The 27,705-nt window shown below is 42.2% G+C and overlaps 1 protein-coding gene across 1 annotated transcript in view; it reads left to right on the top strand.

Annotated features, from left to right (window-relative positions):
* Positions 1–27,705, top strand: part of hlcs (holocarboxylase synthetase (biotin-(proprionyl-CoA-carboxylase (ATP-hydrolysing)) ligase)) — an 83,534-nt gene that overhangs the window by 47,541 nt on the left and 8,288 nt on the right. The window contains exons 7-9 of the mRNA XM_084320941.1: positions 25,405–25,472; positions 26,043–26,203; positions 26,428–26,542. Of these exons, the coding sequence (XP_084177067.1) occupies positions 25,405–25,472; positions 26,043–26,203; positions 26,428–26,542 (344 nt within the window). The remainder of the gene's footprint in view (positions 1–25,404; positions 25,473–26,042; positions 26,204–26,427; positions 26,543–27,705) is intronic.

The raw sequence follows: 27,705 nt of genomic DNA, 5'->3' as shown, positions 1-27,705 counted from the left end.
ATTAGCCTATGTCTACACAGGATTTCTTTCCTATCTTTCCTTTTAATCTTGAGTAAGATTGCTAATAAAAATAGACTGAATTCTTTATGTATGCAGTTGAACTGGCAATTAACTGCACATTCCAATGTGAATGCCTCTGCAGTGTTGTAGTGGTGCATCTTGGCATGTAAACAAAATGTCTTGCTCTGAACAAGAACCGTAATAACTGTAGCATAATAGCCTTATGCCTAATTATGTAAAATATTTGACCTAAATGGGGGGACCCTGATGTAAATAAGACGAAAGTCTTTCTCTGGTCTGCATCCCCTTAACAATTGTGTGTATTGAGCCGTACTGTATTGTACCCATTCTGCAATCTGTTAATAAAGTTTTCAATCAATCAATCAGTCCTTGATTAGGCGTTTAGAATGTGCGAGCATAAAATCAAGAGACACTGTGGGTATTTACAGATTAGTAAAGCAAGCTCTTCTAGGCTTCTTGTCTTCTCTTCTCATACATAGCTGATAGCTGTATGATTGTTTCCGTGTTGCTTTTTGGGTGCTTGGCGTGTTCCGCACCTTACAACAACTCAACCACCCCCTTTCTTATTGCAAGTTTGCAATCTAGAAACATGTAAGATGAAAAGCCCAACAGCTCATTTTGTAGGAGGAGGAAAGTCTAATAGTGGAACAATTCCGTCCAGTTAAAAATGTCCAACCATGTAATTAAATGTTAAGTCGATAGCACTTTTATCCAGAGCGCTTTACAATTTACAGTATGCCTCACATTCACCCATTAATTCACACACACACACACACACACACACACACACACACACACACACGCACACACGCACGCTGTCTGTGAATAATAATGAAGAAGTTGCTACATGATTGAGCAGTGTCTGCAGAGAACACATGCTCACCAGATATCAGTTATTCCAAATATTCTAACCATGTAATTTTTTAAGTGTTGATTCAAGAACTAGAACTTTTTATCCATAAAAAAAAAAATTACCTTATTTACCCAGGGTAGGTTTGCTGAGCACGGAATATATTGAAATTAGTCTTTTTATAACGGTATGTATATTTTATTTATATAACGTTAAAAGGTGTGTATTCATTCTGTTGTGCTGTTCTTGATTTCTTAGCTCAATTCACCAGACATGTAATGATGCTTCAGGAATATTGGATAATATTGGATATGTTATTTTCTTCTGGCACCTCATCACACAGTTATTCACATCGGTAATCTTCGCTGGGGTACATTTCTGTGGACGTTTCTAAAATATATAATTAACACTATTAGATCTTTCTTTAAAATGTTGTTCTTTTTTATTATTATTATTTTTTTTTTTTTAAATCCAATAAAATTCTCCCTCAACTCAGCTCATTCTTCAAAACACATCTTGAATTTAAGATTAATCAGTTATTAGAGTCCTTTGAATGGACAATGGCAAAGGTTTTTTCCTTTTTTATTTCGAGTATAAATAGACTATTGAGGGAGAGCTTAATAAAAGCGGAGGGAATTGGTTGGAGGCCAAAGTGCCCTATGATCAGTGCTTTCTAGGACTGAGGGGGAGCTGATGAATTCTGAGCTATATATCGACGATTGAGTCCAGAGACTTCAAGCCCGAGGCGCGGGGGCCCACAGGCTGTGTGTTTGCCCAGAGTATTAGTGCTTTGTTTGGCAAGGAGCAGCAAATAATAGGCGGTGGTGACGGTGAGACAGAGGAGAGTGTTCTCTCACAAGGTCACAACCAAGCTGGAATCTCAATGCCCTCCACCGGAGCCGCTCCCCGTCCTCGGACCGGATAGCTCCGCGGTCCTGTCGGCCACGCATGCACCCCTTCAAACACTATGATCCTTATGGTGTTATTGTTATGAGACGTGATATATGGAGGACCGGCGCAAACATTGAAATGGGGTTTCTGTGATATTCCACGGATTTCGTAATTATATTTGTGCCCTTCCCGTTTACCTCCTGCTTCACATTAATGTTCTCGTACACTCCGCAAAAGCTCAGCGAGAGGATTGTCATGTCATGTCGCTGTCCAATTAATTGTGGTTAATTTGGAGCTTAATACTGTAATTGGAAATAATAGGAAAATGGGAAGCATTGTCAGAAACATCTGCAAGCTCTACATATTGCTTCCATTTTGGTGTCCAGAGGTACAATCCCTGTGAAATCTTACAAAAAGATGTACAAATGAAATGTCCAGTGCCCAGAGACGGTGTGGTGGTTGGGACCCCCGCCTCTGGAGCTATAGGTGCCTTGATGGCCCTTGATGGCCTGGGATCGAGTCCCACCAGGACATTCTCTCCTGTGTCTCCCCTGCTCTGTCTCTCTCTCTCAGCCTTCCTACTGTCTCAATAAAGAGCCTTCTCTCCTGTGTCTCCCCTACTCTGTCTCCCTCTCAGCCTTCCTACTGTCTCAATAAAGAGCCTTCTCTCCTGTGTCTCCCCTACTCTGTCTCCCTCTCAGCCTTCCTACTGTCTCAATAAAGAGCCTTCTCTCCTGTGTCTCTCCTTCTCTGTCTCCCTCTCAGCCTTCCTACTGTCTCAATAACGAGCCTTCTCTCCTGTGTCTCCCCTACTCTGTCTCCCTCTCAGCCTTCCTACTGTCTCAATAAAGAACCCTCTCTCCTGTGTCTCCCCTACTCTGTCTCTCTCTCTCAGCCTTCCTACTGTCTCAATAAAGAACCTTCTCTCCTGTGTCTCTCCTACTCTGTCTCCCTCTCAGCCTTCCTACTGTCTCAATAAAGAACCTTCTCTCCTGTGTCTCCTCTACTCTGTCTCCCTCTCAGCCTTCCTACTGTCTCAATAAAGAACCTTCTCTCCTGTGTCTCTCCTACTCTGTCTCCCTCTCAGCCTTCCTACTGTCTCAATAAAGAGCCTTCTCTCCTGTGTCTCTCCTGCTCTGTCTTCCTCCCTCTCAGCCTTCCTACTGTCTCAATAAAGAACCTTCTCTCCTGTGTCTCCCCTACTCTGTCTCCCTCTCAGCGTTCCTACTATTTGTGAAGAAGAAATACTATGGCGAGTGGACTTCCCACTAAAAAGCTAGCCCCATAAATATGATATACTGTAGTGTTACTGTGGAATATTGATGATCTTACCAGTTAGTTTCACATAAAATCTTCAAATTATTAATAAGATAAGATGCTCCTTTATTAATCCCCTTGGGGAAATCCAGGGGCCATACAGTAGCAGCACGGGAGAGGGGGATAGGTGGCACAGGCAGGGTAATAGAAAGGACAATAGAACTTATGAGAATAAGAAATATAAGCATAAAAGATAAAGAATAAGATTAATAAAATGTGAAAAAATAAAGGTGTGGGTCTGGTCAGTCGGACAGGTGAGATTGTATATTCTTATCAATAATGTGCCTATATACAGCCCCCCCTGGTATCGTATACAGATTATATCCTAAGCCAAATTTAAAATTCATTAATTTAATTTATTAATGTGCTACCCTGGTATACGTAAACACATTAAGCAGTTAATCAGTAAATATAAAACAAGCATATACAATATATACATTATATCCTAGGGCTGTCTTCATTTTAAGGAATTCTTAGTCGACTAATAGTCATAGCACATTGATGACTAATCACTATCGGTTAAATAATAATTGTTCCTACACTTTGTTGACGTACACTGTAGTTCCTCATTATTCCATAGGTACTTAATAATTATTGTTGCCCCCTAAAGTAAAGTGTTGCAGATCTATCTTTAGCACAGTTGAAATGTAAACATTTTTAAACCACCATTATATCATATATATATTGTGTGTGTGTGTGTGTGTGTGTGTGTGTGTGTGTGTGTGTGTGTGTGTGTGTGTGTGTGTGTGTGTGTGTGTGTGTGTGTGTGTGTGTGTGTGTGTGTGTGTGTGTGTGTGTGTGTGTGTGTGTGTGTGTGTGTGTGTGTGTGTGTGTGTGTGTGTGTGTGTGTGTGTGTGTGTGTGTGTACGCGCGCAGTAGCTGGGTCATGGTGTCAGAGTGGGTTTGCATCCAACAGGCACCTGAACAGGGTGTTTTGTTAAGGACAATTGGCTTGCAGGCTGGTTGTTAACAGTGTGGAAGTGTTTATTTGTGAACGAGGCGGGATAAGAGACTTTGCCGTTTTCCTTAATGCCACTTGGCCGGGTAGTGTAGAGCCATAATGATCCTCTTCCTGCTCTGGTGAACCTGATCCCAGGGCCTGGAGCGACACACTTCCTATTTGCCGGCTTTCTCTCCCAAGAGCCTCAAGTTCATTGGGAAAAAAACCCAAGGGCCCACTTTTCCTCTCCTATCCTCTTACTTTTGCACTTTTTCCCCCCTAAAAGAACAGGTTGCACAGAGGGATAGAAACGGTGATTGATGTAAATGTAAATTCTGGATATTTATGGTGCAATGCACCTGAATAATGCTATGGTACAAAATTCTGTTATTTTAGCTATTGTACTGCTCTTGGATACGGAAATCATTTCATTCAAGTGCCATTTACCTTATTCTTTCCGTGTAGTAAAGTTCAACTGACTTCTGTAATTATAAAATTGCAACATGAAAGATTACCAGAATTATATATATTTATTTTTCTTTTCTTTTTAATTTTTTTTTCTTTCAATGAAAACAGAGTCATATAAGTGAGCAATGCATTGGCACATAAACGGAACACTGTTTTCGCTAATAGCAGCATAACACCTTCCTCCTCTGGAAGTGCGAATTAGACAAACAAGGTGAACAAGGGACTCTTCTAGTTAAAGCAGCTCCAGTTGTTGGGCCAAAGCCCTGGCAATCAGTGTTTGTTTTGACAGGGAATCCAAAATCCAAACTGACACTGTATGGAATTAGGGTCCTGTTTCCTGTGAAAAATGCAAACCGTTGTATGGGCAAGGAGGTCCACGAGAGAGAAAATGGACGCCCCATAACTGCTGCAGCAGGTTTGTGCATAAAAAATCAAATTGGCCCAATTGACCTTGCATGCTCTACCTGCAATTATGTAAGATTGTAAGCAGATGCTTAAAAAGTTTCATTTCATATTCTGGGGAACATATGGTGCGCTGTGCTGGATTTGCAGCGTTGTGTGAGTAGCTGAGGGGACTTAAGCTTAGTTTATGGGACACAATTCGGTACGAACTAAGAGAATGTGGAGAATGAGTCGATACATTTATTTTTTGCTTTTGTAAAGTAGTCAAAAATAAGATTGTAAACAAGTGTAAAAAAAATACACAGAAATACACAAGTTATCATTAAGTGTAAAGATTTCAAAGATAAAATGTTAGCTCCAGCATTTTGTCTGTGTTCTTCAGAGTCCTGCAGAGGAATAGCGACTGAAGATAGACGTCAACTCCTCGGTGTTTGTATTCTGATGACGGTTTCTTGTCTGGAACTTTTAATATGCCATTATGGGGCCGGCGTAGCCTTGGTCCAGCAGAGTCAGGGAAAAGAGGGCGCCCCAGCCTCCTGCCTCAGGTGCCCCGTGGTAATGGACCAAGCCTCTCTCATTGATCACTACCAATGCTGCTGTTTGGAAATGATAATTTGCACCGCTCTTCAGGAAACAGGATTAGCTCAATTAATCACATTTACAGATTAGTTTCTCCTTTCCTATCGATCATGTCTTTGATGCCGGTGGATGATCAATGCAAACACACTTATGCTACAGCAAATCCAGTTTTGAAAAAATGAGCATTGACGGCAGAAATAATCTTTTAATTTGAGATATTTTGATCTTGTAGATTTGATAGGAATTGAAAGTGAGAGGATTTTGGGGGAAATGGCTTTATGGATAAATGGCTTTCAGTAAAATGATCACTCAACTTGCTGCTCGAAATATCCCTGGTCAATGAGTTCAATGGACTTTTACGTTCTGAAGGTTTGTAAACAGGAAAAATGTATACATTCTCAAATGACATCCGACTCAAATCACTTTATTTTAAGAGCAGCAGATCTATCTTTGTAGAAAACATTGTGTTGCCTTTATTTTGTAGTACCAGTGAAAAATGTCTTTATTTGTCCTGTTTGGTCAGAACCAACAGACCAAACCCTCATACTCACAGGGTGGGTAGAGGACTTACTACTTTAGTGTGAGAATCCCCCTTTGTTTTGTTTGTTTGGTTTAATTTGCCTGCTTTACCCCAATAACAAGGTGAGCGGCTGTCTTTGCCCTCATCTAAAGTCGGGGAGAAATGCACACAGACATGCACACACAGGCTGTGGTGTGAGTTACGCCTCTGCTCCACTTGTCCCACAGATGACTTGGCTGGTGGCCATTTATCCTCCTGACCTGACCCGGGCCATTGGACCTGGGTCGGTGACCCCTTTGGCTTAGCTGCCCCCCAAAATAAAGAGCCTCGAGCGGGGGGTTGGGAGGGCTTCTCTCTACTCCATCACTTACAAAGGCCCTGTCTAAGACCCTTGCTCCTCTTCTTGGAGCAGTTCACCCCTCTTTCATCCCTCAGACATGCTACTTTGTATGCCTTTGTTCTGGGCTTGTTGTAATCATCACGTAGACAATGGGCTTGGAGCGGTCAGTCGAGATGAAATGGATGTCACTAGTGGCTCTTCTGCCATAGGTCCCTCTTTTTCTCTCTCTGTATCTCACTCTTTTGCTATCTTGCCATATCTATCTCCATTTCTCAATCCCCTCGGTTGGCTAGAAAACATCCACATTTTGTTGAACTTCACATTATCACAAAAATATGTTTTCATCTATTTTAGGTTATTGTGAGGGGTGGTGTCTCCAGTGAGGTTATGGTATTTCTCGTGCGAAGGCAAGGGGTGACATTTGACTGTAGGGGTCAAGGGAAAAAGTGGAAAATCTGGATTTTATCCTCTGAGATAAAAAAAAAATGCATTGTCAAATCCCCCCCCCCCCTTCAGCTTAACTAGGCTTGCCTAGTCTTGTTTCAGCTTAACTAGGCTTGTATAGTCTTGTTTCAGCTTAACTAGGCTTGTATAGTCTTGTTTCAGCTTAACTAGGTTTGTATAGTCTTGTTTCAGCTTAACTAGGCTTGTATAGTCTTGTTTCAGTTTAACTAGGCTTGTATAGTCTTGTTTCAGCTTAACTAGGCTTGTATAGTCTTGTTTCAGTTTAACTAGGCTTGTATAGTCTTGTTTCAGCTTAACTAGGCTTGTATATTCTTGTTTCAGCTTAACTAGGCTTGCCTAGTCTTGTTTCAGCTTAACTAGGCTTGTATAGTCTTGTTTCAGCTTAACTAGGCTTGTATAGTCTTGTTTCAGTTTAACTAGGCTTGTATATTCTTGTTTCAGCTTAACTAGGTTTGTATAGTCTTGTTTCAGCTTAACTAGGCTTGTATAGTCTTGTTTCAGCTTAACTAGGCTTGTATATTCTTGTTTCAGCTTAACTAGGCTTGCCTAGTCTTGTTTCAGCTTAACTAGGCTGGCCTAGTCTTGTTTCAGTTTAACTAGGCTTGTATAGTCTTGTTTCAGCTTAACTAGGCTTGTATAGTCTTGTTTCAGCTTAACTAGGTTTGTATAGTCTTGTTTCAGCTTAACTAGGCTTGTATAGTCTTGTTTCAGTTTAACTAGGCTTGTATAGTCTTGTTTCAGCTTAACTAGGCTTGTATAGTCTTGTTTCAGTTTAACTAGGCTTGTATATTCTTGTTTCAGCTTAACTAGGCTTGCCTAGTCTTGTTTCAGCTTAACTAGGCTTGTATAGTCTTGTTTCAGCTTAACTAGGCTTGTATAGTCTTGTTTCAGCTTAACTAGGCTTGTATAGTCTTGTTTCAGTTTAACTAGGCTTGCCTAGTCTTGTTTCAGCTTAACTATAGGTTTGCCTAGTCTTGTTTCAGCTTAACTAGGCTTGTATAGTCTTGTTTCAGCTTAACTAGGCTTGTATAGTCTTGTTTCAGCTTAACTAGGCTTGTATAGTCTTGTTTCAGCTTAACTAGGCTTGTATAGTCTTGTTTCAGCTTAACTAGGCTTGTATAGTCTTGTTTCAGCTTAACTAGGCTTGCCTAGTCTTGTTTCATCTTAACTAGGCTTGCGTAGTCCTGTTTCAAGTCTACTTCAGTGATCAGCACCTCACTATTATCCTTAGTGTGTGTTACTTTTCCATTATACAGTATATTCAGTCATTAAGTCTGACGCCACAGGGCCAAACACTCCGCTTATGACTCAGATCTATTAAAACAACGAGGGACACAGCACTGAGGCGTGTTGAAAAGACCAGAGCCTCAGCCAACGCAGGAAGCATGGACCCCGGACAGTTTTTAACAGCGGTTGATATGTCACGACTTAACAACCTGTTAGAAAACTGTGTTTTTGGCCTTTATCAGCCTTCATCTGCTCTTCTGTGAAGGTCCGCGTTGTGTTTATTTGTTGGTTGTGAGGCAATCGTTCTGTGGAATTCTGTCCTCCTTCGCACTGGCTGGAAACCTGCTTGCATCCGGACAAAAATGTAACTGGAGTCGTCGTCTCTTTATCAGAAAGGATGTTTATTTCCATAAACATAGCATCTCGTACAGAATGAAAGTCTTTGGTGGTATAAGAAACTAGATTAATAGATTCTATCTCTGTCGATCAAATTGGGTGTTCTGCGGCCTGTCCTGTTAGCCGAAGCCTGTCTGTTAGCCTGTAGCTATCTTTCTACCTCGTGGTCTTTAAATAGACGGATCACTGTGGTAGTTTTAAATGGGGAATCCTGTAACATTTGCTAAAAAGAAGATAAAAAAAAATTCAGAGAAAATAATTAAATGTGGTGAGATTTTATGTTGAATAAAATGTATACTTTACTGCATTAGAGGTGAAATGTGAGTTTTAAAGACGATTATCTCTGCCAAAGGGCTGGGAGTCGTGCAGTGAGTGGTTCCCATGGTAACTACGGACTCCGAGTCAGAAGCCTCCGGATGCCGCGTGCACAGAAGCTCGTCGTCTGGACCAAAATAACGATTCCGCGTCATCAGTAATTTACTAGCGACTTCAAATATGAAAGAAAAGTGAGGATATGTATAACGGATTATTAGACACATATGACTCTCCATTCAAAGAGATGGGAGTCAGGTCTCGATAGTCTTGTGTTAGTCCCCCTTTACCAATGGCAGAGTTAGCAAACATCTCTTTAGGCAGACTTTGGTGATACTACTATCGTTATCTTGACCAACGCACAGCGTTAGTATCGTCTTCTTCTCCAGAGTGTGTTCTCCCTCCTGGTTCTCCAGAGTGTGTTCTCCCTCCTGGTTCTCCAGAGTGTGTTCTCCCTCCTGGTTCTCCAGAGTGTGTTCTCCCTCCTGGTTCTCCAGAGTGTGTTCTCCCTCCTGGTTCTCCAGAGTGTGTTCTCCCTCCTGGTTCTCCAGAGTGTGTTCTCCCTCCTGGTTCTCCAGAGTGTGTTCTCCCTCCTGGTTCTCCAGCGTGTGTTCTCCCTCCTGGGCTGGTTCTCCCTCCTGGGCTGGTTCTCCGGCGTGTGTTCTCCCTCCTGGGCTGGTTCTCCCTCCTGGGCTGGTTCTCCGGCGTGTGTTCTCCCTCCTGGGGTGGTTCTCCAGCGTGTGTTCTCCCTCCTGGTTCTCCGGCGTGTGTTCTCCCTCCTGGGCTGGTTCTCCCTCCTGGGCTGGTTCTCCGGCGTGTGTTCTCCCTCCTGGGCTGGTTCTCCGGCGTGTGTTCTCCCTCCTGGGCTGGTTCTCCGGCGTGTGTTCTCCCTCTGAGCCGGAGGCTGAAGGGACTCCCTCCACATGGTGCTGCTGTTCCCAATCAGGCCCAACAGCGTTAATATGAGGTGACCAACCTGGAGAAACACAGCTGGTTTCTGCTACACCTCCTGGCCCGGGAGGGGGTGGGCAGGAGGGGTGAGGGGGCCCGTGAGGTGGTGGGCAGGAGGGGTGAGGAGGCCCGTGCCACTGACCTACAGCTAGGTTCCCAGATAGATTATAGGAAGGCATGCGGTCCGATCCCATCGATGTATATTTATTTATTCACACAATCTTTAAATAGGCTTGTATGCGTGAGATGGACCTAAGGAAGAACTAGCATGCGAGTCGTGATAAGTTTGACTACAGGAAACCACCAAGTAACTAACATTACTTCATGCTGCTTACAGTAGACTAACACTACCTGGGTTCCATCCTAGAGGCTAATCTTTCCTGTGACAAAATGGCATCCAATTTAATAAAAAAAGTCAACCAACTAACTCGATTCTTGTACCGGATCTCCTCTCTGGTAAACAAGAATACCCTGAAGACTCTAGCAGGAGCACTCATTCAAGGGTACTACGACTATGCTTGCACCTCATGGTACCAAAGCACCTCAAAGGCACTAAAAACCAAATTACAAACATCTCAAAACAAACTAGTCAGACTACTGCTTGACCTTACTCCTAGAACCCACCTCACCCCTGCACACTTTGCCAACCTAGGATGGCTTAGAGTAGACGACAGAGTACAGCAACTTGCAATGGGCCTGGTCTACAAGATACACTACATGACCAAGGTACCCATGTACATGTCAAAATACTTCCCAAAGGTCAGTGAATCCCACGATCACAACACCAGAGGGAGCTTCACAAATCATGTAAAACCCAGATTCGGCTCAAACAAGGGACTCAACACGTTTCGCAATTATGCCACAACAATGTGGAACGCCCTACCTAAAGCTGTAAAGGAATGTGAATCACTACCCACTTTCAAAAACACTCTCAAAGAACACCTACGGGAGACTGAAATTCAAAACTGGCCCCTACAAATGTCCTAACCCAGTTGTACAATAAAGACCAAGCATGGCTTTGTCAGTATTCCAATGTACCCCCCCCCCCCCCCCCCACCTCCAATGTACAGCCCCACCGAACCCCACCCCACCTACCCAACCTCCTCCAATGTACAGTTTCTATGTCAAATGTATGTCAGTATTCCAATGTACAGTGCCCCCCCCCCATACCCAACCCCCCCCCCCCCCCATACCCAACCCCCCCCCCCCCCCCACCTCCAATGTACAGCCCCACCCCACCTACCCAACCTCATCCAATGCACAGTTTCTATGTCAAATGTATATACACTCTTTTTCTGGATTTTTTTAGTATCACAAACAGTACTGTATTTGAAAATCTGGTATGTCATAAATGTATAGATGTAGCAGTACTGTATGTCGTGTGTGTCATATGATGAATTGAAAATGGGGGACCCTGATGGAAACAAGACGAAAGTCTTTCTCTGGTCTGCATCCTCTTAACAATTGTATGTATTGAGCTGTACTGTACTGTACCCATTCTGCAAGCTGTTAATAAACTTTTCAATCAATCAATCAATCAACTTCATGAAGTTTACAGTAGGCTAACTAACATTACTTCATGCAGTTTACAGTAGGCTAACGTTACTTCATGCAGTTTACAGTAGGCTAACATTACTTCATGCTGCTTACAGTAGGCTAACATTACTTCATGCAGTTTACAGTAGGCTAACGTTACTTCATGCAGTTTACAGTAGGCTAACATTACTTCATGCAGTTTACAGTAGGCTAACATTACTTCATGCAGTTTACAGTAGGCTAACATTACTTCATGCAGTTTACAGTAGACTAACATTACTTCATGCAGTTTACAGTAGGCTAACATTACTTCATGCAGTTTACAGTAGACTAACGTTACTTCATGCAGTTTACAGTAGACTAATGTTACTTCATGCAGTTTACAGTAGGCTAACATTACTTCATGCAGTTTACAGTAGGCTAACATTACTTCATGCAGTTTACAGTAGACTAACGTTACTTCATGCAGTTTACAGTAGACTAATGTTACTTCATGCAGTTTACAGTAGGCTAACGTTACTTCATGCAGTTTACAGTAGGCTAACGTTACTTCATGCAGTTTACAGTAGGCTAACGTTACTTCATGCAGTTTACAGTAGGCTAACATTACTTCATGCAGTTTACAGTAGGCTAACATTACTTCATGCTGTTTACAGTAGGCTAACATTACTTCATGAAGTTTACAGTAGGCTAATGTTACTTCATGAAGTTTACAGTAGGCTAACATTACTTCATGCAGTTTACAGTAGGCTAACATTACTTCATGAAGTTTACAGTAGGCTAACATTACTTCATGCAGTTTACAGTAGACTAACGTTACTTCATGCTGTTTACAGTAGGCTAACATTACTTCATGAAGTTTACAGTAGGCTAACATTACTTCATGAAGTTTACAGTAGGCTAATGTTACTTCATGAAGTTTACAGTAGGCTAACATTACTTCATGCAGTTTACAGTAGGCTAACATTACTTCATGAAGTTTACAGTAGGCTAACATTACTTCATGCAGTTTACAGTAGACTAACGTTACTTCATGCTGTTTACAGTAGGCTAACATTACTTCATGAAGTTTACAGTAGGCTAACATTACTTCATGAAGTTTACAGTAGGCTAACATTACTTCATGAAGTTTACAGTAGGCTAACATTACTTCATGAAGTTTACAGTAGGCTAACGTTACTTCATGCAGTTTACAGTAGACTAACATTACTTCATGAAGTTTACAGAAGGCTAATGTTACTTCATGAAGTTTACAGTAGGCTAACATTACTTCATGAAGTTTACAGTAGGCTAACGTTACTTCATGCAGTTTACAGTAGGCTAACGTTACTTCATGCAGTTTACAGTAGGCTAACGTTACTTCATGCAGTTTACAGTAGGCTAACGTTACTTCATGCAGTTTACAGTAGGCTAACGTTACTTCATGAAGTTTACAGTAGGCTAACGTTACTTCAACTTCACGTGCGCTCAATTAATCTTCCCCATTGACAGTACACAGGCACACGCTGTTAGAACTCAACTCTAGTAGGCACACGCATGCCCAGTGTAGTGAAAGATCTTGAGATACTGTGTGTTTTCAGGAGAGCTAGTAGACGGAAATCGCTGGGCCAGCGATAAGAATGCTTGTTTAGACAGAAATAATTTACTCCGCTGTAAGTCTAAGCGTAGAGAATGCGCTGTCTCATGTGTTCACTTTATTTAACATTTAACATATTTCACCCTTTAAAATGTATACAGAACAATATGTAATAAATGTGAATTTACCATTTAGCCATTAGGAATATCCGGTTAATTTTAAACGACGGCTAAGCGGCTAACTGGATATCCTTGCACATCCCTACTTGTTAATTATCAGTGAGGTTTACCCGAAATGCGGCAGATTAACAGTAGAAGTGACAAGTGATCACTACAGGCTAAGTCTGAGTTACGTTTAACTCAATCAGCGCCAATCACGTAAAAAGTCAGGTTATCTCGCCAACGGTGGAGCGCCAAAACCAGAGAAAAGTCTGGTTTTTCGATTGTTTTCATCGTTTTTTCTTTTATTCGATTTTAATATTCTATACAGTCTCACGGACCTCTGTATCATTGGGACTCATTCTGAGACCCCGAGATTGAAATGCCGGCCGAATCCTGCTAGGTGGCACTGGCAGTATCGCCTACCCTTTGAAACCTTATTTCACACTGTGTGTTGCATTTTATATGGTCCGGGCGGAGAAATGGTACCCGGGCAAGTGAAAGGCTTCATTCGAGCCACTTGGAACGCGTCCAGAACACTTGATTCATAGTTTGTCCCATTGCATTGCAGCGATTGCATCTTTTTTATTGTTATTCGTTTTCAATCTAAAAAAAGGGTTTCATGTATTCCAAAAAAAAGTACAACTGTAGTACAATCTTCTCAATCTTTAGCAATAACATTTCAGACCATGAACAGTTCTTTAGAACATAGGCTTCTCAGTGGTGTCAGTGGACTCATCCACAGCTATGGAAATGCACTGTGCATTTCTTTTTAAATTATATCACAAAGCTGTTTAATCAAATCACCATTTCAGCTATTCTGGTTGCTGTGCTATCTGAGGGGGATTGGCTTTTGTTTGCCTTCAAACATAGTCTCCATCACTTCAGTCATACATTATTTTATTATGTATGCATCAGAGAATGGCTTCTTGTGTTTAGCCAAAACCCATGCCACTGAGTGAGGACTTGGTTGCTTTTTCTCGTTGTGACATAGATTTAACAATAATTCTGCTTGCAGCTTGATATGATTATTGCATTCCATTTATTGTTTTGTGGTTTTTAGCACTGAATTTTGAGGAAAGGTTGCATCAAAATAACTGTTTTGTTTCATAGTGGCGTTTCAAATTGCCACTCACAAGAGCTACCGTTTCATGGCATATTAGGCACATTGGTTTGCTGCTGGGAGGATGAATGCATATTTTTCAGTCCATTCACCTTTGAATTGCAGCGATTGCATCTTTTTTTTTATTGTTATTCGTTTTCAATCTAAACCGTTTGGGATTGTTTTCCCCTTTGCAAATGTGGACCAAGCGGTATTGTCTCCGCCGAGCAGCGGCGATAACAGCAGCGGAGATTGTCATTTCGCCTGGGTTTGATGCATCTGAACCAATCACGTTGTCAGAAATCTGCACCAGCCAATGGGAGCTCGTTGTTTGTGGCAAGTGCGTAGGCTAAGCGGTGCGTAAAATTGGCTATAGCCATTCTACAACAGTTGAATAGGCTGAATTGTTTTTTCAGGCTGTTATTCGTGTACATGTACATTTACATTTAGTCATTTAGCTGACGCTTTTATCCAAAGCGACTTAGTGTATTCTCGATAATGATAATGCAGGTTCTATTATCCTGACTAAACTTGGAATACCAGAAAATAGATATAGACTGTATATGATTTGTTGGAGAAATATGCAGCCCCATGGCCGAGATATCCTCGCGAGTCGAGAGAACTTTTAAGCTGAGAGCAGTGAGTTAAACGACAGACAATGTGAGAAACAAACAATCTCTCCCCCCTCTCGCTCTGAATGATATGCATATTGGTATCACTCAGTGATTTAACACCCATCAACCGCACACACCGCTGTTTGTGTGTGTGCGTGTGCATGTACGTGACGCGTTGTAGTTCCCATGAATACGGGGATGATTAGAACTATACAATTTAGCAAGAATTAAACATATTTACAAATCTTAAGTTTAGCAAGTAAGGAGACATATATATCACATCTCAAAGCACTAGAAAATGTCACTTTTCTATTTTTACCGATTTCTGAAAAGAGGTACTTTTTGAGCATTTGGGAGACATTCTAAATCCCTTTGTTCTCCGTCCACGAGTGCAAAAAGCAGTTTGGACTCTCAAGGGCAGATTGCAGAATGGGTACAGTACAGTACGGCTCAATACACACAATTGTTATGCAGACCAGAAAGACTTTCGTCTTGTTTACATCAGGGTCCCCCATTTTCAATTCATAATGAATTGTAAGTAAGGGTGCAACTACTGTAGCACCGTGCAATCCATTCTTTGTGGATCTAGCCCACAGTCTGCTAACAGTCTAAAGGGGCGCACCAAGCCAGAGAGATACATGCGTACACACAGTCTGCTAACAGTCTAAAGGGGCGCACCAAGCCAGAGAGATACATGCGTACACACAGTCTGCTAACAGTCTAAAGGGGCGCACCAAGCCAGAGAGATGCATGCGTACACACAGTCTGCTAACAGTCTAAAGGGGCGCACCAAGCCAGAGAGATACATGCGTACACACAGTCTGCTAACAGTCTAAAGGGGCGCACCAAGCCAGAGAGATACATGCGTACACACAGTCTGCTAACAGTCTAAAGGGGCGCACCAAGCCAGAGAGATACATGCGTACACACAGTCTGCTAACAGTCTAAAGGGGCGCACCAAGCCAGAGAGATACATGCGTACACACAGTCTGCTAACAGTCTAAAGGGGCGCACCAAGCCAGAGAGATACATGCGTACACACAGTCTGCTAACAGTCTAAAGGGGCGCACCAAGCCAGAGAGATACATGCGTACACACAGTCTGCTAACAGTCTAAAGGGGCGCACCAAACCATAGAGATGCATGCGTACACACAGTCTGCTAACAGTCTAAAGGGGCGCACCAAGCCAGAGAGATACATGCGTACACACAGTCTGCTAACAGTCTAAAGGGGCGCACCAAACCATAGAGATGCATGCGTACACACAGTCTGCTAACAGTCTAAAGGGGCGCACCAAGCCAGAGAGATGCATGCGTACACACAGTCTGCTAACAGTCTAAAGGGGCGCACCAAGCCAGAGAGATGCATGCGTACACACAGTCTGCTAACAGTCTAAAGGGGCGCACCAAGCCAGAGAGATGCATGCAAATTAGCGGTGGGTTTTCTTATGCAGTGCTCATATTATTATTAAAGGGGAACTATTTTACTATTTCTTTCACTATTTGGGCACTTTTACACAATTCCTGTGAGTCTATGGAACACCTCTGTAAGTTTTTTTTTTCAAAAAAATTCATTGTTTTGTATTTCTAATCAAGTACTCCAAAACAGCATTTTTCTACCTCAAGATCTTAAGCCGTTTTGAGGCTGGGCTCCAACCACTGTGTGGCCTGGTGCCAACTGCCACACCAACTGCCACATTATTACGCAGCTGAGAAATCTCTGACATCACAGATAAGCACATTTTCAGATGACTCAGTTCAGTGAGGGTGAATATTGTGAGAGGAGAATTGGAAGAATGCGCCAATATGAGAATTAGAGACATAGATTCTATTAATATAAGTCCACATAGCTAGGAAACAATGCTAAACACTGAAAAAGGCCATTTATAAGATAGTTCCCCTTTAAGGCTGCGACTTCTAAGCACTTTTAACACTTTCACTACCAAAATGGTTAATACTTTCACTGTGACAATACAGAAGGTTAACCCTTTCACTGCCACCCGACAAAGGGTTAAGGTCACTTTTTGTCTCCGTCTCTATCATGTATCATCTCATTGCAAACAACATTTAGAACGTTCTTCGACTAAATGACAGACAAACCGACAGATCAATCTATACCAATTGTGTGTCACAGACAAAAATAATATGGGAAATTACCGAAACATAAAAGAGTGAACCCCTTTATGAGTTGTATTAACCCATATATCAGCGTATGATATACAGTAGTTTAAAGAAATAATAACACCACATTATTTTTGAACAGTCATGAGAACTTTCAGAATAAATCGATCCACCCTGTAGCTCTCATTTTCCCACCGCGTTGAAGCTTAGATTGTTCACCGATAATTACAAAAGTGGTAATGGGGAATGGCCCTAATCTGTTCTACTCTATGTTGGATGCTTGACGCAGTGCCATGAAACTACCTATAAATGTAGTCCATGTGAAATAGTGCTGCTTTCTCTCTTTAAATTCCCCACCATCTTGTCTTCCGTCCCCCAAATATATTTTTTTGACTTTTGTCTCATTTGTTTCAATTTACTTGTATCGTTCCTCTGCTCCGTCCTAATTGTGGGCCCTCCACTCCTCCCTCTTTATGGACATTATTGAGAATTGTTCTTCTAATACGTTTAGGCTTCCCTTGGAGCCGGCAGCCACCTCACTGTGCGCTCGCTGGATGTGCTTTCAAAATGAGATTAACCTTCTGGAGGAATGCATTAGCTCCCCAGAAGCCTCACAGCGCAGGGCTGGCTGAGCCGGCCCCCTTACAGAGATCACTTGAGTACACAGACGCCCCGCCACGCAGCGACCCCACCTCCACCACCACCACCACCACCACCTCCCTTATTGACAACCTCCCATTGAGAGTATAAGAGCATTAACGTATTTAGAAGTGAGATGTTATGTGTGATCCGCGGCTGATCTTATATTTGCTTTGCGGAAATTAATTTGGCCGCTCCTTTGCATGTAAAAAAAAAGAAAGAAAAAAAGATAAGATAAGAGGGGGAGGGGGGCTTTTACTTTCTTAAAAAATAAGAGACACCCTTAATTTCTAAAGGACTCATTTCAGTTCCCAGCTTTGAGGACAATGCAGCTCGTCTGTGTGCAACTGAGGCTCTGAAGTGGGTCCGTGTGAGGTGAGGTGGAGAGTCTCTCTCTCTCTCTCTCTCTCTCTCTCTCTCTCTCTCTCTCTCTCTCTCTCTCTCTCTCTCTCTCTCTCTCTCTCTCTCTCTCTCTCTCTCTCTCTCTCTCTCTCTCTCTCAATCTCTCTCTCTCTCTCTCTCTCTCTCTCTCTTTCTCTTTCTCTTTCTCTTTCTCTCTCTCTCTTTCTCTTTCTCTCTTGCCGTGTTTCCTTCTCGCCGTGTTTCCTTCCAAGTTTACTTGTGCAAATCGCATATCGAATTGGAAAAGCTGAATGGAAAATTACAAAATTCAATAATGCTACCTCGATATCGCGAAAAGAAACGTTTTTACGTTTGCCTGAGGTTGTTTTTGTTTATTAGATGAATAGGTGATGGAGACCAGGGCCCATTGTAACATGCTCATTATACAGTACTGTTATACAGTACAACCACATTAACCACAGGGATATAACGTATCATGCTTATCCCATATCTCATGGCATAATACCTTTTAGAAATGTATCGCCCTGTTAAATTCCTTCTGGTGACCCCTATGTGCCTGCTGGTTTGTGCATCATAATGTTGCTCATTGTGCTTCTCTGTCTTCGTCTTGCTTTGCAAAGTAAGAAATATGGTCTAATATGAGCTGACGTGAAATAACCTGCCCAATAGAAATAAATTCCAGACAGCCAAGCTCCGTATCTTTAATGGATGTTTTTCTGATGTTAAGGTAGAAGTATTATTAGCTTTTTTTTAACGACATTTCAAAAGTTACAATTGATCTATCTCAAGCCCCTCCCCCTTTTCTTGATTTTCCAATCAGTGTGTGTGCTTCCCCTTCTGATTTTGTTATAGATCAGTAAGCTTTTTTTTTTATTTTTTTTTACTGCAACTCCCCCAAAGAAAATGGTGATTATTGTACATAATTGTAAATATATATGAGGCTAGCCACTAGCCAGACATGTCTAATACACATTTTGTAAATATGAGGCTAGCCAGACATGTCTAATACACATTTTGTAAATATGAGGCTAGCCAGACATATCTAATACACATTTTGTAAATATATATGAGGCTAGCCGGGCATGTATAATACACATTTAGTAAATATATGAGGCTAGCCGGGCATGTATAATACACATTTTGTAAATATATATGAGGCTAGTCAGACATGTCTAATACACACTTCAAGCTGGCATCACTGTCCCATTTAATATATTTAATTACATTTCCATATCTACATCCACAATGTATCATGCAGATCACACAGTTCACCCATTGGGGTAATTAAAGGTAAATTGTCAATTACGAAGACATACAATATAGTTTATATTAGTTCACCTCTGAAAACTAAAAATATTCGAATGTATATATCATATCAAACTTGAATGTGATGTTAGGCATCCACCAACATTTCAATAACAAAAGATGTTAATAACTATTATAAAACCCAGCTCATCTGGCTGCCCAGACCTTTTCTCAGGGTGGTCTTGGTGGTTGATTGAAAACTAATTTAAGCTCAAGTGCCATTTCATTTTTTTTATTTATAAAAAAAAAAAGACAAAAAAAAGTTGTTGCTATGGAATAAACTACCAAATATATCAAATTAATCCTACTGGTTAGGAAGCTTGACTAATATACTAACTACTAGTAACTAGTAAACTATATTGGATCACCCAAATCTGTGTTTTTACTATACTAACTATACCTCCCGGAGTAAGAAGCTATGTGTTTTAGCATTTTCCATTCACTTACATGAAACGGTTAGCATTAGCGTTGTTACACTACCCTTTTGAGCTACTTATCAACTCAAAGAAAGATTTGAGGCTGTGTGTACCCCAGTCTGCTAGTTAGCTTAACACAGTAGCTTCCAAACCATGCCAGGCAAATTTGAATTCTCAATCTATCTAAAAGCAAAGAAAAATGCATTGTTTTCCCATGGGGGAGATGATTGGAAGTGTCGTGAACTCAGCTTGGCGAGATCCCAGATAGCATCAAGTGGGCGGGGCCACTAGCAGCTCGCCAGAGGCAGAGTGATCTATATGATTGGCTTGCGGAATTAATGGCGGAACTTTTGTAATAAATGGCCAAGCACAACCACTCCCAATTCAAACCCAATACCAGGAACGTTTACATATGACAATACTTTGGATTGGATTGAGACGAATTTCGAATACTTTGTAGATGCTTAAGTTACTATTATTATGTACATAAGACACTACATTACACAGTTAGACGGCTATTGTGGATTTGGGTTTCCAGTAGCTTTAGGATTTGTCGTTAGTCTAGGAGTTTCATATACTTCATACAGCATCTTACTTACTTTCTTACAAAGTCTATGGAGCACTTGGATGCAGGGCTTGAAACTAAGGGTGTCCCAACATCCTGAGGACGATAAAAAAAGTGCGTCGGGGACGACATAGGGACGGTCCCAGAATGATAACTGAAAAAACCCTGAATTTGTAGAGAACCACATTTCTTTTTTCGGAATGGTTATTCTTCAGTTTTGGATGAATAAAACTCCAATTCGGGGACGGTTCCAGGTCGGTCCTACTTGAACGTCAATACATCTTTTGCTGCCCCTTTATCCAGTCCAGTTCCAACCACCTCAGCTCATTACCTTCCATTTGCCGTTAACATTGAAGAATTGCATAGACTCGCACACCGTTCACACAGACACACTTGTTAATTTACGAACGTCTCTCTCTCACTCAAATCCTCTGACGAGGCGCTGGCAGCCTGGTGCTGGTGGAGAGGGAGGTCAGCGCCAGACTTCCTGGTCTTGTTAGGCGCTTGCTATTCTTATTAAAAGCTAATTTCTGGGGCTTGAGGACTGCTGAGGGCCAGCTGGGCCCCCAGTCCGCCTCCCCGCGGAGCTTGATTGGCGAGGGGGCAGCGTCCGTCACGGAGCAGGCGAGCAGGGTTCTCTGGTGGTCCTGCCAAACAGCGGCAGCTCCCAATTAGGGCCCCGGCACAGAGCTCTGCGTCTGGACGCCGGCTAACCGACATCAGCCTGAGGGAGGTCATGCTCCAGCGAACGTGGTTCACACAGACCTCTCACACGCTCAGACAGCTGACTGCCACCCCCCACCTGGACTGTGTGTGTGTGTGTGTGTGTGTGTGTGTGTGTGTGTGTGTGTGTGTGTGTGTGTGTGTGTGTGTGTGTGTGTGTGTGTGTGTGTGTGTGTGTGTGTGTGTGTGTGTGTGTGTGTGTGTGTGTGTGTGTGTGTGTGTGTGTGTGTGTGTGTGTGTGTGTGTGTGTGTGTGTGTGTGTGTGTGTGTGTGTGTTTCTCAGTGTGTCTTTTGCCGTACACACACGTACAGGGCAGGTTCCATTGAAAAGGAGGATATCAGCAAGAAAACTGACTATAATATTATAGACAATATTATCTCCATTTGTAGAGATGGTGTTAAATAAAGCATATATAATGTAGGGTTACGCCTTGCATTATGGTATATTTTGCCTTGCAATCTTCTTTCAAATGAAATTGAGATTTATTTTATAAAACCATTTTTTTTTATTTAATTATTTTTTACACTTGATTACAGGCCATCTCTTGTCTTCATGTTTTATACATGACTGACACGATATTAATATTCAACATGTCTTTTGCATATCGAGGGATTAAGAGGCAGTGTATTTCTCACTTGGCCATTGCCCAACATTCTTGTTTTTATTTAATGTTTTTTTTTCTTACTCAGCGAGCATGTGAGGCAGTTTCTTGGCGTCGAGGGCTCCTATACAAAATGTCCACTTTAATTACAGTTGGTTTGAGTGGAGAAATTCCTGCATCTGTAAATCAGTTAGGTCTATTTTTGGACAGTTGTCTTCTCCTTTACATGTCGTGCGCCACATGTATCTGTCTCATCTGCACAGATCAAGGGAAACAGTGTCATGAGATTACTTTTAACACCAGAATCACTTTATTCGACCAGAATTTGAAAAAAGAACATGAAACAATCCATGTTCTAACTAGGCATGGGCATTTGAAGGCATATGAATATTTGAATAATTCTATAAAGAAACATTTTGATTAGTCTGTTAACTGAACTACCCCTCCAAATAAAGATATGTGCAGCACATAATGTAGCCTGAAGGGCTTCTGTGAATCTTGGTTTCGCTGAACAAACAATCATAATTGCAACTTTTTCCATTTATAAATAAGGAAACCAAATCCAATTTGTTCAATTTATTGAACACAAAAGAAAGAAACAACTCAAAATCTGTTGGCTGATCAATCAGTGCAGTCGACACAAACAAAAGAAAATGCCGGTTTCACTGGAATTCTGTTGCTAGGGGAACAGTTTGGACCCAAGTGCATTTCCTGTCAACCATTGCATTAGCAAACACTGCCACAGGAAATTAACCTGGGTCCTTTTAGAATGTTATTGTTGTCACTTTTAAACCGCCTGTAGTCGAATACGCAAAATTTCAAATAGTCTAATATTGGGATAACCACACACAACCGTCTTCACTTCCACCAGGACGAGACACAGGGTGACAGAGGACGTCTCACATAATGCAAAGACAGCACACCAACGGCCAACATACTACATGATTCTAGCTGTAGAAGTTAGTTTGAATTCACTTACTTTTGCTTTTAAACCTGGTGATTGACTAACTGTGTGCATTCAAGTATTTACTTGCCTAGTATAGTCTTCTAGGGCTTCCGCTAATTAATCGGTTGGTTTGGTCTTAGTCGACCAAGACAATTTGAATTTTTTTTCATGCAGAATGAGTTACCGTATATATACTCAAATATGATGACCTCTGGTAAGCACTAGATTTAAAGAGACCCTTATGCATGATTGCATGTGTGAAATATACCTTGACAGATTTGTCAGTAAAATCAATAAAATATTAGCCCTAGTATATGCTGCCATGCATATTCCACTAATTATGCATTAACTCACATGTACCACTTCTACTTTTAAACGTTCCTGTGTAGTCGTAACATTTCATCTGTGCATTCAGGCGTTTAGGAGTCTGGTCGGCTGGTGTAGACAGTGACACACCACACCAGGACCAAGTTTACAGCCTCTTCATATTAGCATTCTGTCTCCATCCCTCCGGGCCTGGAGATTGAGCCGTGGAGCGATCCCTTTGATAAACACTGCTCTTAAACAAGGCTCTTACAAACCACTGTTTGGCTACTGAGCCGGCGGCAGATTAACACCAGGACTGAGGCCTAAGCTGATTTACCAACCATGAGCCTCTTTGCATGATAATAGTTCCAATTCCCTTCTCTGTTACTCTGCCAGCTTCACAGCCTTTGTTTACTGGCCAATGGAGAGCAGCTTTCTTGGCTTTATTCTATTTTTCCCCTAGAGATGACAGATTGTGCAAAGATTTCTTCTTTGGTAACTGCCGGTAATGGTGCGTCCGTCCGTCCCAACTTTGAAAATGACATAGATGAGACGCCACCTATGTTCTCAGAATCGGTGTGTTGATTCCCATGGTGTAGGCCGGTGTTGTGATTCTGTCACGGAACGGGACCACAAGAGTGTGTAGTCACAGACCTCTACATCCTTGTTTCTCACATACATCAGGCAGTGGACCCTAATTTCATAAGACCATGTCTCTGGGACCACCATCTAAGAGACCATGTCTCTTGGACCACCATCTAAGAGACCATGTCTCTGGGACCACCATCTAAGAGACCATGTCTCTGGGACCACCATCTAAGAGACCATGTCTCTTGGACCACCATCTAAGAGACCATGTCTCTGGGACCACCATCTAAGAGACCATGTCTCTGGGACCACCATCTAAGAGACCATGTCTCTGGGACCACCATCTAAGAGACCATGTCTCTGGGACCACCATCTAAGAGACCATGTCTCTGGGACCACCATCTAAGAGACCATGTCTCTGGGACCACCATCTAAGAGACCATGTCTCTGGGACCACCATCTAAGCAGCTTTTTGTAGTTACGGCGATACCTGTGGAGAAAGTAAAGCCTTTGGTCAGAATGGTCACGCTTGTACTGTATACTCTCATTGGGTTCACTTTTACTGAATGAAAATAATGAAATTAAACTATTCCACATTCTTCTGGGGACCCCCTGGAACCTCTTCGAGGACCCCTGGGGGTCCCCGGAACCCACTTTGAGAACCACTGTTGTACACGACCAGTACATTTGAAACAACTCGTTTTTGTTTTCTAAAAGAGATCAAGGTTGGAGTTTGAGTGATCGGCAAGTTTGGATGTTGGGTGTTTACCTCGGTATATCCTGCCAGATTCTGTGTGCATTTGGAATGTTAACCATTTCACTGCCGCACTACCCAACGGTTAACCCTTTCACTGCAACAATACACAGGAGGTTAACCCTTTCACTGCCACACGACATTAGGTTAACCCTTTCACTGCCACACTACAGAAGGTTAACCCTTTACTATCACACTACCGACGGTAAAGTTAACCTTCTGTAGTGTGGCAGTGAAAGGGTTAACATGGATAGTTAACACTCTGGATAGCTATGTAGTTGAATGTTAACTTAATGTTTAATTAAGTAATTAATGCGACCATCGGAGCTGACGGTTGAGAGGTTCTGAAGGAGTCTAAACATTAACAGCGTTGAGCCCTGCAGCTATGCCACTCGTGTGAAAGGAGGAAAGATTTGGAAATCATTAATCAACAAGCTACTCTTTTTAGAATCTTTTGCGAGGATTGTCTCTTTGTGTGTGCCTGGTGTTTTTGTACGTTTTGAATGCATGAATGAATGTACCCCAATGTAGAGGTTAACAGGGTGTGATGAAAAGTAGGCACAGCTTTTACAGCCGCACAATGGATTGAATATAACCATGAACAATGGCTAATGAACAGCATAACACGGCTGGAAGTTGTAACGGTCCCCCCTTTTTTTTTAAAGCGACATGTTTTTTTTTTTTTAATGTTCTTCTTAATGAATCATGTTCTGGAGCGTGTAGAGAGCAGACTGAGACCACCAGGCGCTTCAACCTCGAATGGTCTGCTTAGTTTCGTGTCTCACCGGACCATTTGAGGCTCTTGTTGAAGCGCCGTTTGGTCTCAATTTGTTTTCTACACGCTCCAGAACTTCATTAATGAATTATTAAGACACATTGTTGCTTAAGTTAAAAGTTTCAAAGATAACTCTGGATGTTGTTGGTGTTGGTGGTGGTGGAGGAGGGTTAGGGGTTGACTGGGGCACCTGGGGGATATGAACTCGGCAAGTAAAGGTTGCGAGTTCAACTCTAGTCCAGAGGGTTTATGTTTCAGCAGTATCTTCCTCCCCCACTCTCTTGCCATTACTACAGGACGTGGTTTTACTGAGTTAATTCAGAGTAGCCAAACGACCACGGAATTTCTACGGGTAAAATATAAGTAGATACATCCAACGAATGGGGTTTGTTTGTGACGTCGCGGAGGCTGATTTTTGTCACGTCTTTCTTTTAATCAAAATTCATAATGGCGTTTATTGAAAAGCATGCATCCTTGGCAAACATAAAAAGGTAGAAATAAGCAAGGTATAATCAAATAAATAAATACTAAGAAATGGACATTTAAGAATGTATTGATAAAAGAGTCAGAAGATGTCTCATTCTTGTTCAGAACCCCAGCTCCTTCTTCACGGCTCCCTGTCCTCTGCTCTCCCCAGGTTCCTGCTGCAGTTACCTCAGGAAATGGGCTTAATAGCTGTAGCTGGCCGACAAAGTCAGGGCAAAGGTCAGTGGTTTCCGACATCACACACACACACACACACACACACACACACACACACACACACACACACACACACACACACACACACACACACACACACACACACACACACACACACACACACACACACACACACACACACACAATTTCTTATACATTTACTCATCCATTTCAAATGTATAAATCAATCACAATTTTACGGATTTGTGGATTAAATCGATCGATCGATTGGCCAAAGTACTTTGACTACAAGTTTATAAAAAAATTCTTTAGTCTAGAATGACCCTGTCTTGAATACATGTACGTAGCTCTTGTTGCAGGTGTTTTATTTTTTAACGTGTTTATGCTCCAATGTTGGTGTGTGTTGATATTGTGTCCCTCCCCGGGCAGTGTGTCGATGTGTCCTTGAGCAAGACACTTAACCCCTAATTGCTCCCGAGGAGCAGGTTGCCACCTTGCATGGTTGCCTCCGCCGTCGGTGTGTGAATGGGTAAAATGTGAGGAACAAATTGTAAAGCGCTTTGGATAAAAGCGCTGTATAAAAAAGCAGCCATTTACCATTGTGTGTGTCAGGCCGTGGAGGGAACGCGTGGTTGGGTCCGTTGGGCTGTGCCATGTTCACGCTGAACATCCAGGTGTCACTGAGCTCCAGACTGGGCCAGAGGATCACCTTCCTGCAGCACCTGGCTGCCCTGGCCGTGGTGGAGGCAGTACGGACCCTGCCTGGATACCAGGTAAGGAACACATTCGGCTAGAACACACCAAGAATGCTTACACACCTGCCTTGTTTAATGTAGTTGAATGAAAACCTGGAGCGTTGGCCCCTTGGTTCCAAATCATAGTTCCATTTCGTGGTGAGCAGCAGATTTCTATATGGTATTGTATGTTCCTCCATGATTTGTCACAGTATTTTGCTGTGCATGTATCCCAACCTAACTTTTGGTCACTTTTTTTTTAGGACATAGACCTGAGAGTGAAGTGGCCCAACGACATTTACTACAGTAACATAATGAAGCTAGGCGGAGTGCTGGTGACTTCCACAGTGATGGGATCGACCTTCCATCTTCTCATTGGTAAGGTTCTCAGGTTTATCAGGGCATATTAAAACTATAACAGACTGCTGCCTGCTACGGTACGCACGCTGAATGGCTCCCACTTCACTTCCATGTCCATGTTAATGGGGGCTGTTGTCCACACTAAACACACTGGTGGGCGGGGAGCTATGCTTGTGAAGGGGTAGGAATAAAAATCCATATCAAGGCTATTTTTGGGTGCCGGATGCAGACTCCATAAAAATACACTGGGAGATTGATTTGCAGCGACTCCAGAATGCATTCAGAAGCCATGTGCTTGGTATTTCTGCTCTAGTGCTTGGTGTGTCTGCTCTAGTGTTGGTGTGTCTGCTCTAGTGTTGGTGTGTCTGCTCTAGTGTTGGTGTGTCTGCTCTAGTGTTGGTGTGTCTGCTCTAGTGTTGGTGTGTCTGCTCTAGTGCTTGGTGTGTCTGCTCTAGTGTTGGTGTGTCTGCTCTAGTGTTGGTGTGTCTGCTCTAGTGTTGTTGTGTCTGCTCTAGTGTTGGTGTGTCTGCTCTAGTGTTGGTGTGTCTGCTCTAGTGTTGGTGTGTCTGCTCTAGTGTTGGTGTGTCTGCTCTAGTGTTGGTGTGTCTGCTCTAGTGTTGGTGTGTCTGCTCTAGTGTTGGTGTGTCTGCTCTAGTGCTTGGTGTGTCTGCTCTAGTGCTTGGTGTGTCTGCTCTAGTGCTTGGTGCAATATTTAAAAATATTGAAAAACCTTTTCGCATGAAATGGTTGTGCTATCCATCCTATTCATGACTAAATAATGATCAGCTAGAAAACATCAATGTCTGTTTTAAATCATAAATTGATTGGATTGTATTTGAGTTGAGTTGATCCCAACCCAGGTCTACACAGTCCTCATTCCAAATTATCCAAAAACGTAGTTAGTAGGGGTGGGAATCACCAGTTTCATCACGATACGATATCGATTCTTTGGACAACGATACGATATTTTCCGATATCACAAAGTCTGCCACGACACGATACGATACGATTCAATTCAGGTGCCTGCGATTGATATGAGACGATATTATATGCCCATTTAACACAATCAGTAACATTTAGATCAACAACAAAAAAAGCAATGGAAATATCATTTGACATTTTTATTTTTGAGCTCTTCCAGACATTTAAATGAAAAACAATATTGTTTTTAATACAAATAG

Source organism: Notolepis coatsorum (assembly GCF_963971535.1).
Source record: "Notolepis coatsorum genome assembly, chromosome: 8".
Classification (NCBI taxonomy): Eukaryota; Metazoa; Chordata; class Actinopteri; order Aulopiformes; family Paralepididae; genus Notolepis; species Notolepis coatsorum.
Note: the sequence above shows the minus strand (reverse complement) of the source record. Positions and strands in the feature narration are given on the sequence as shown.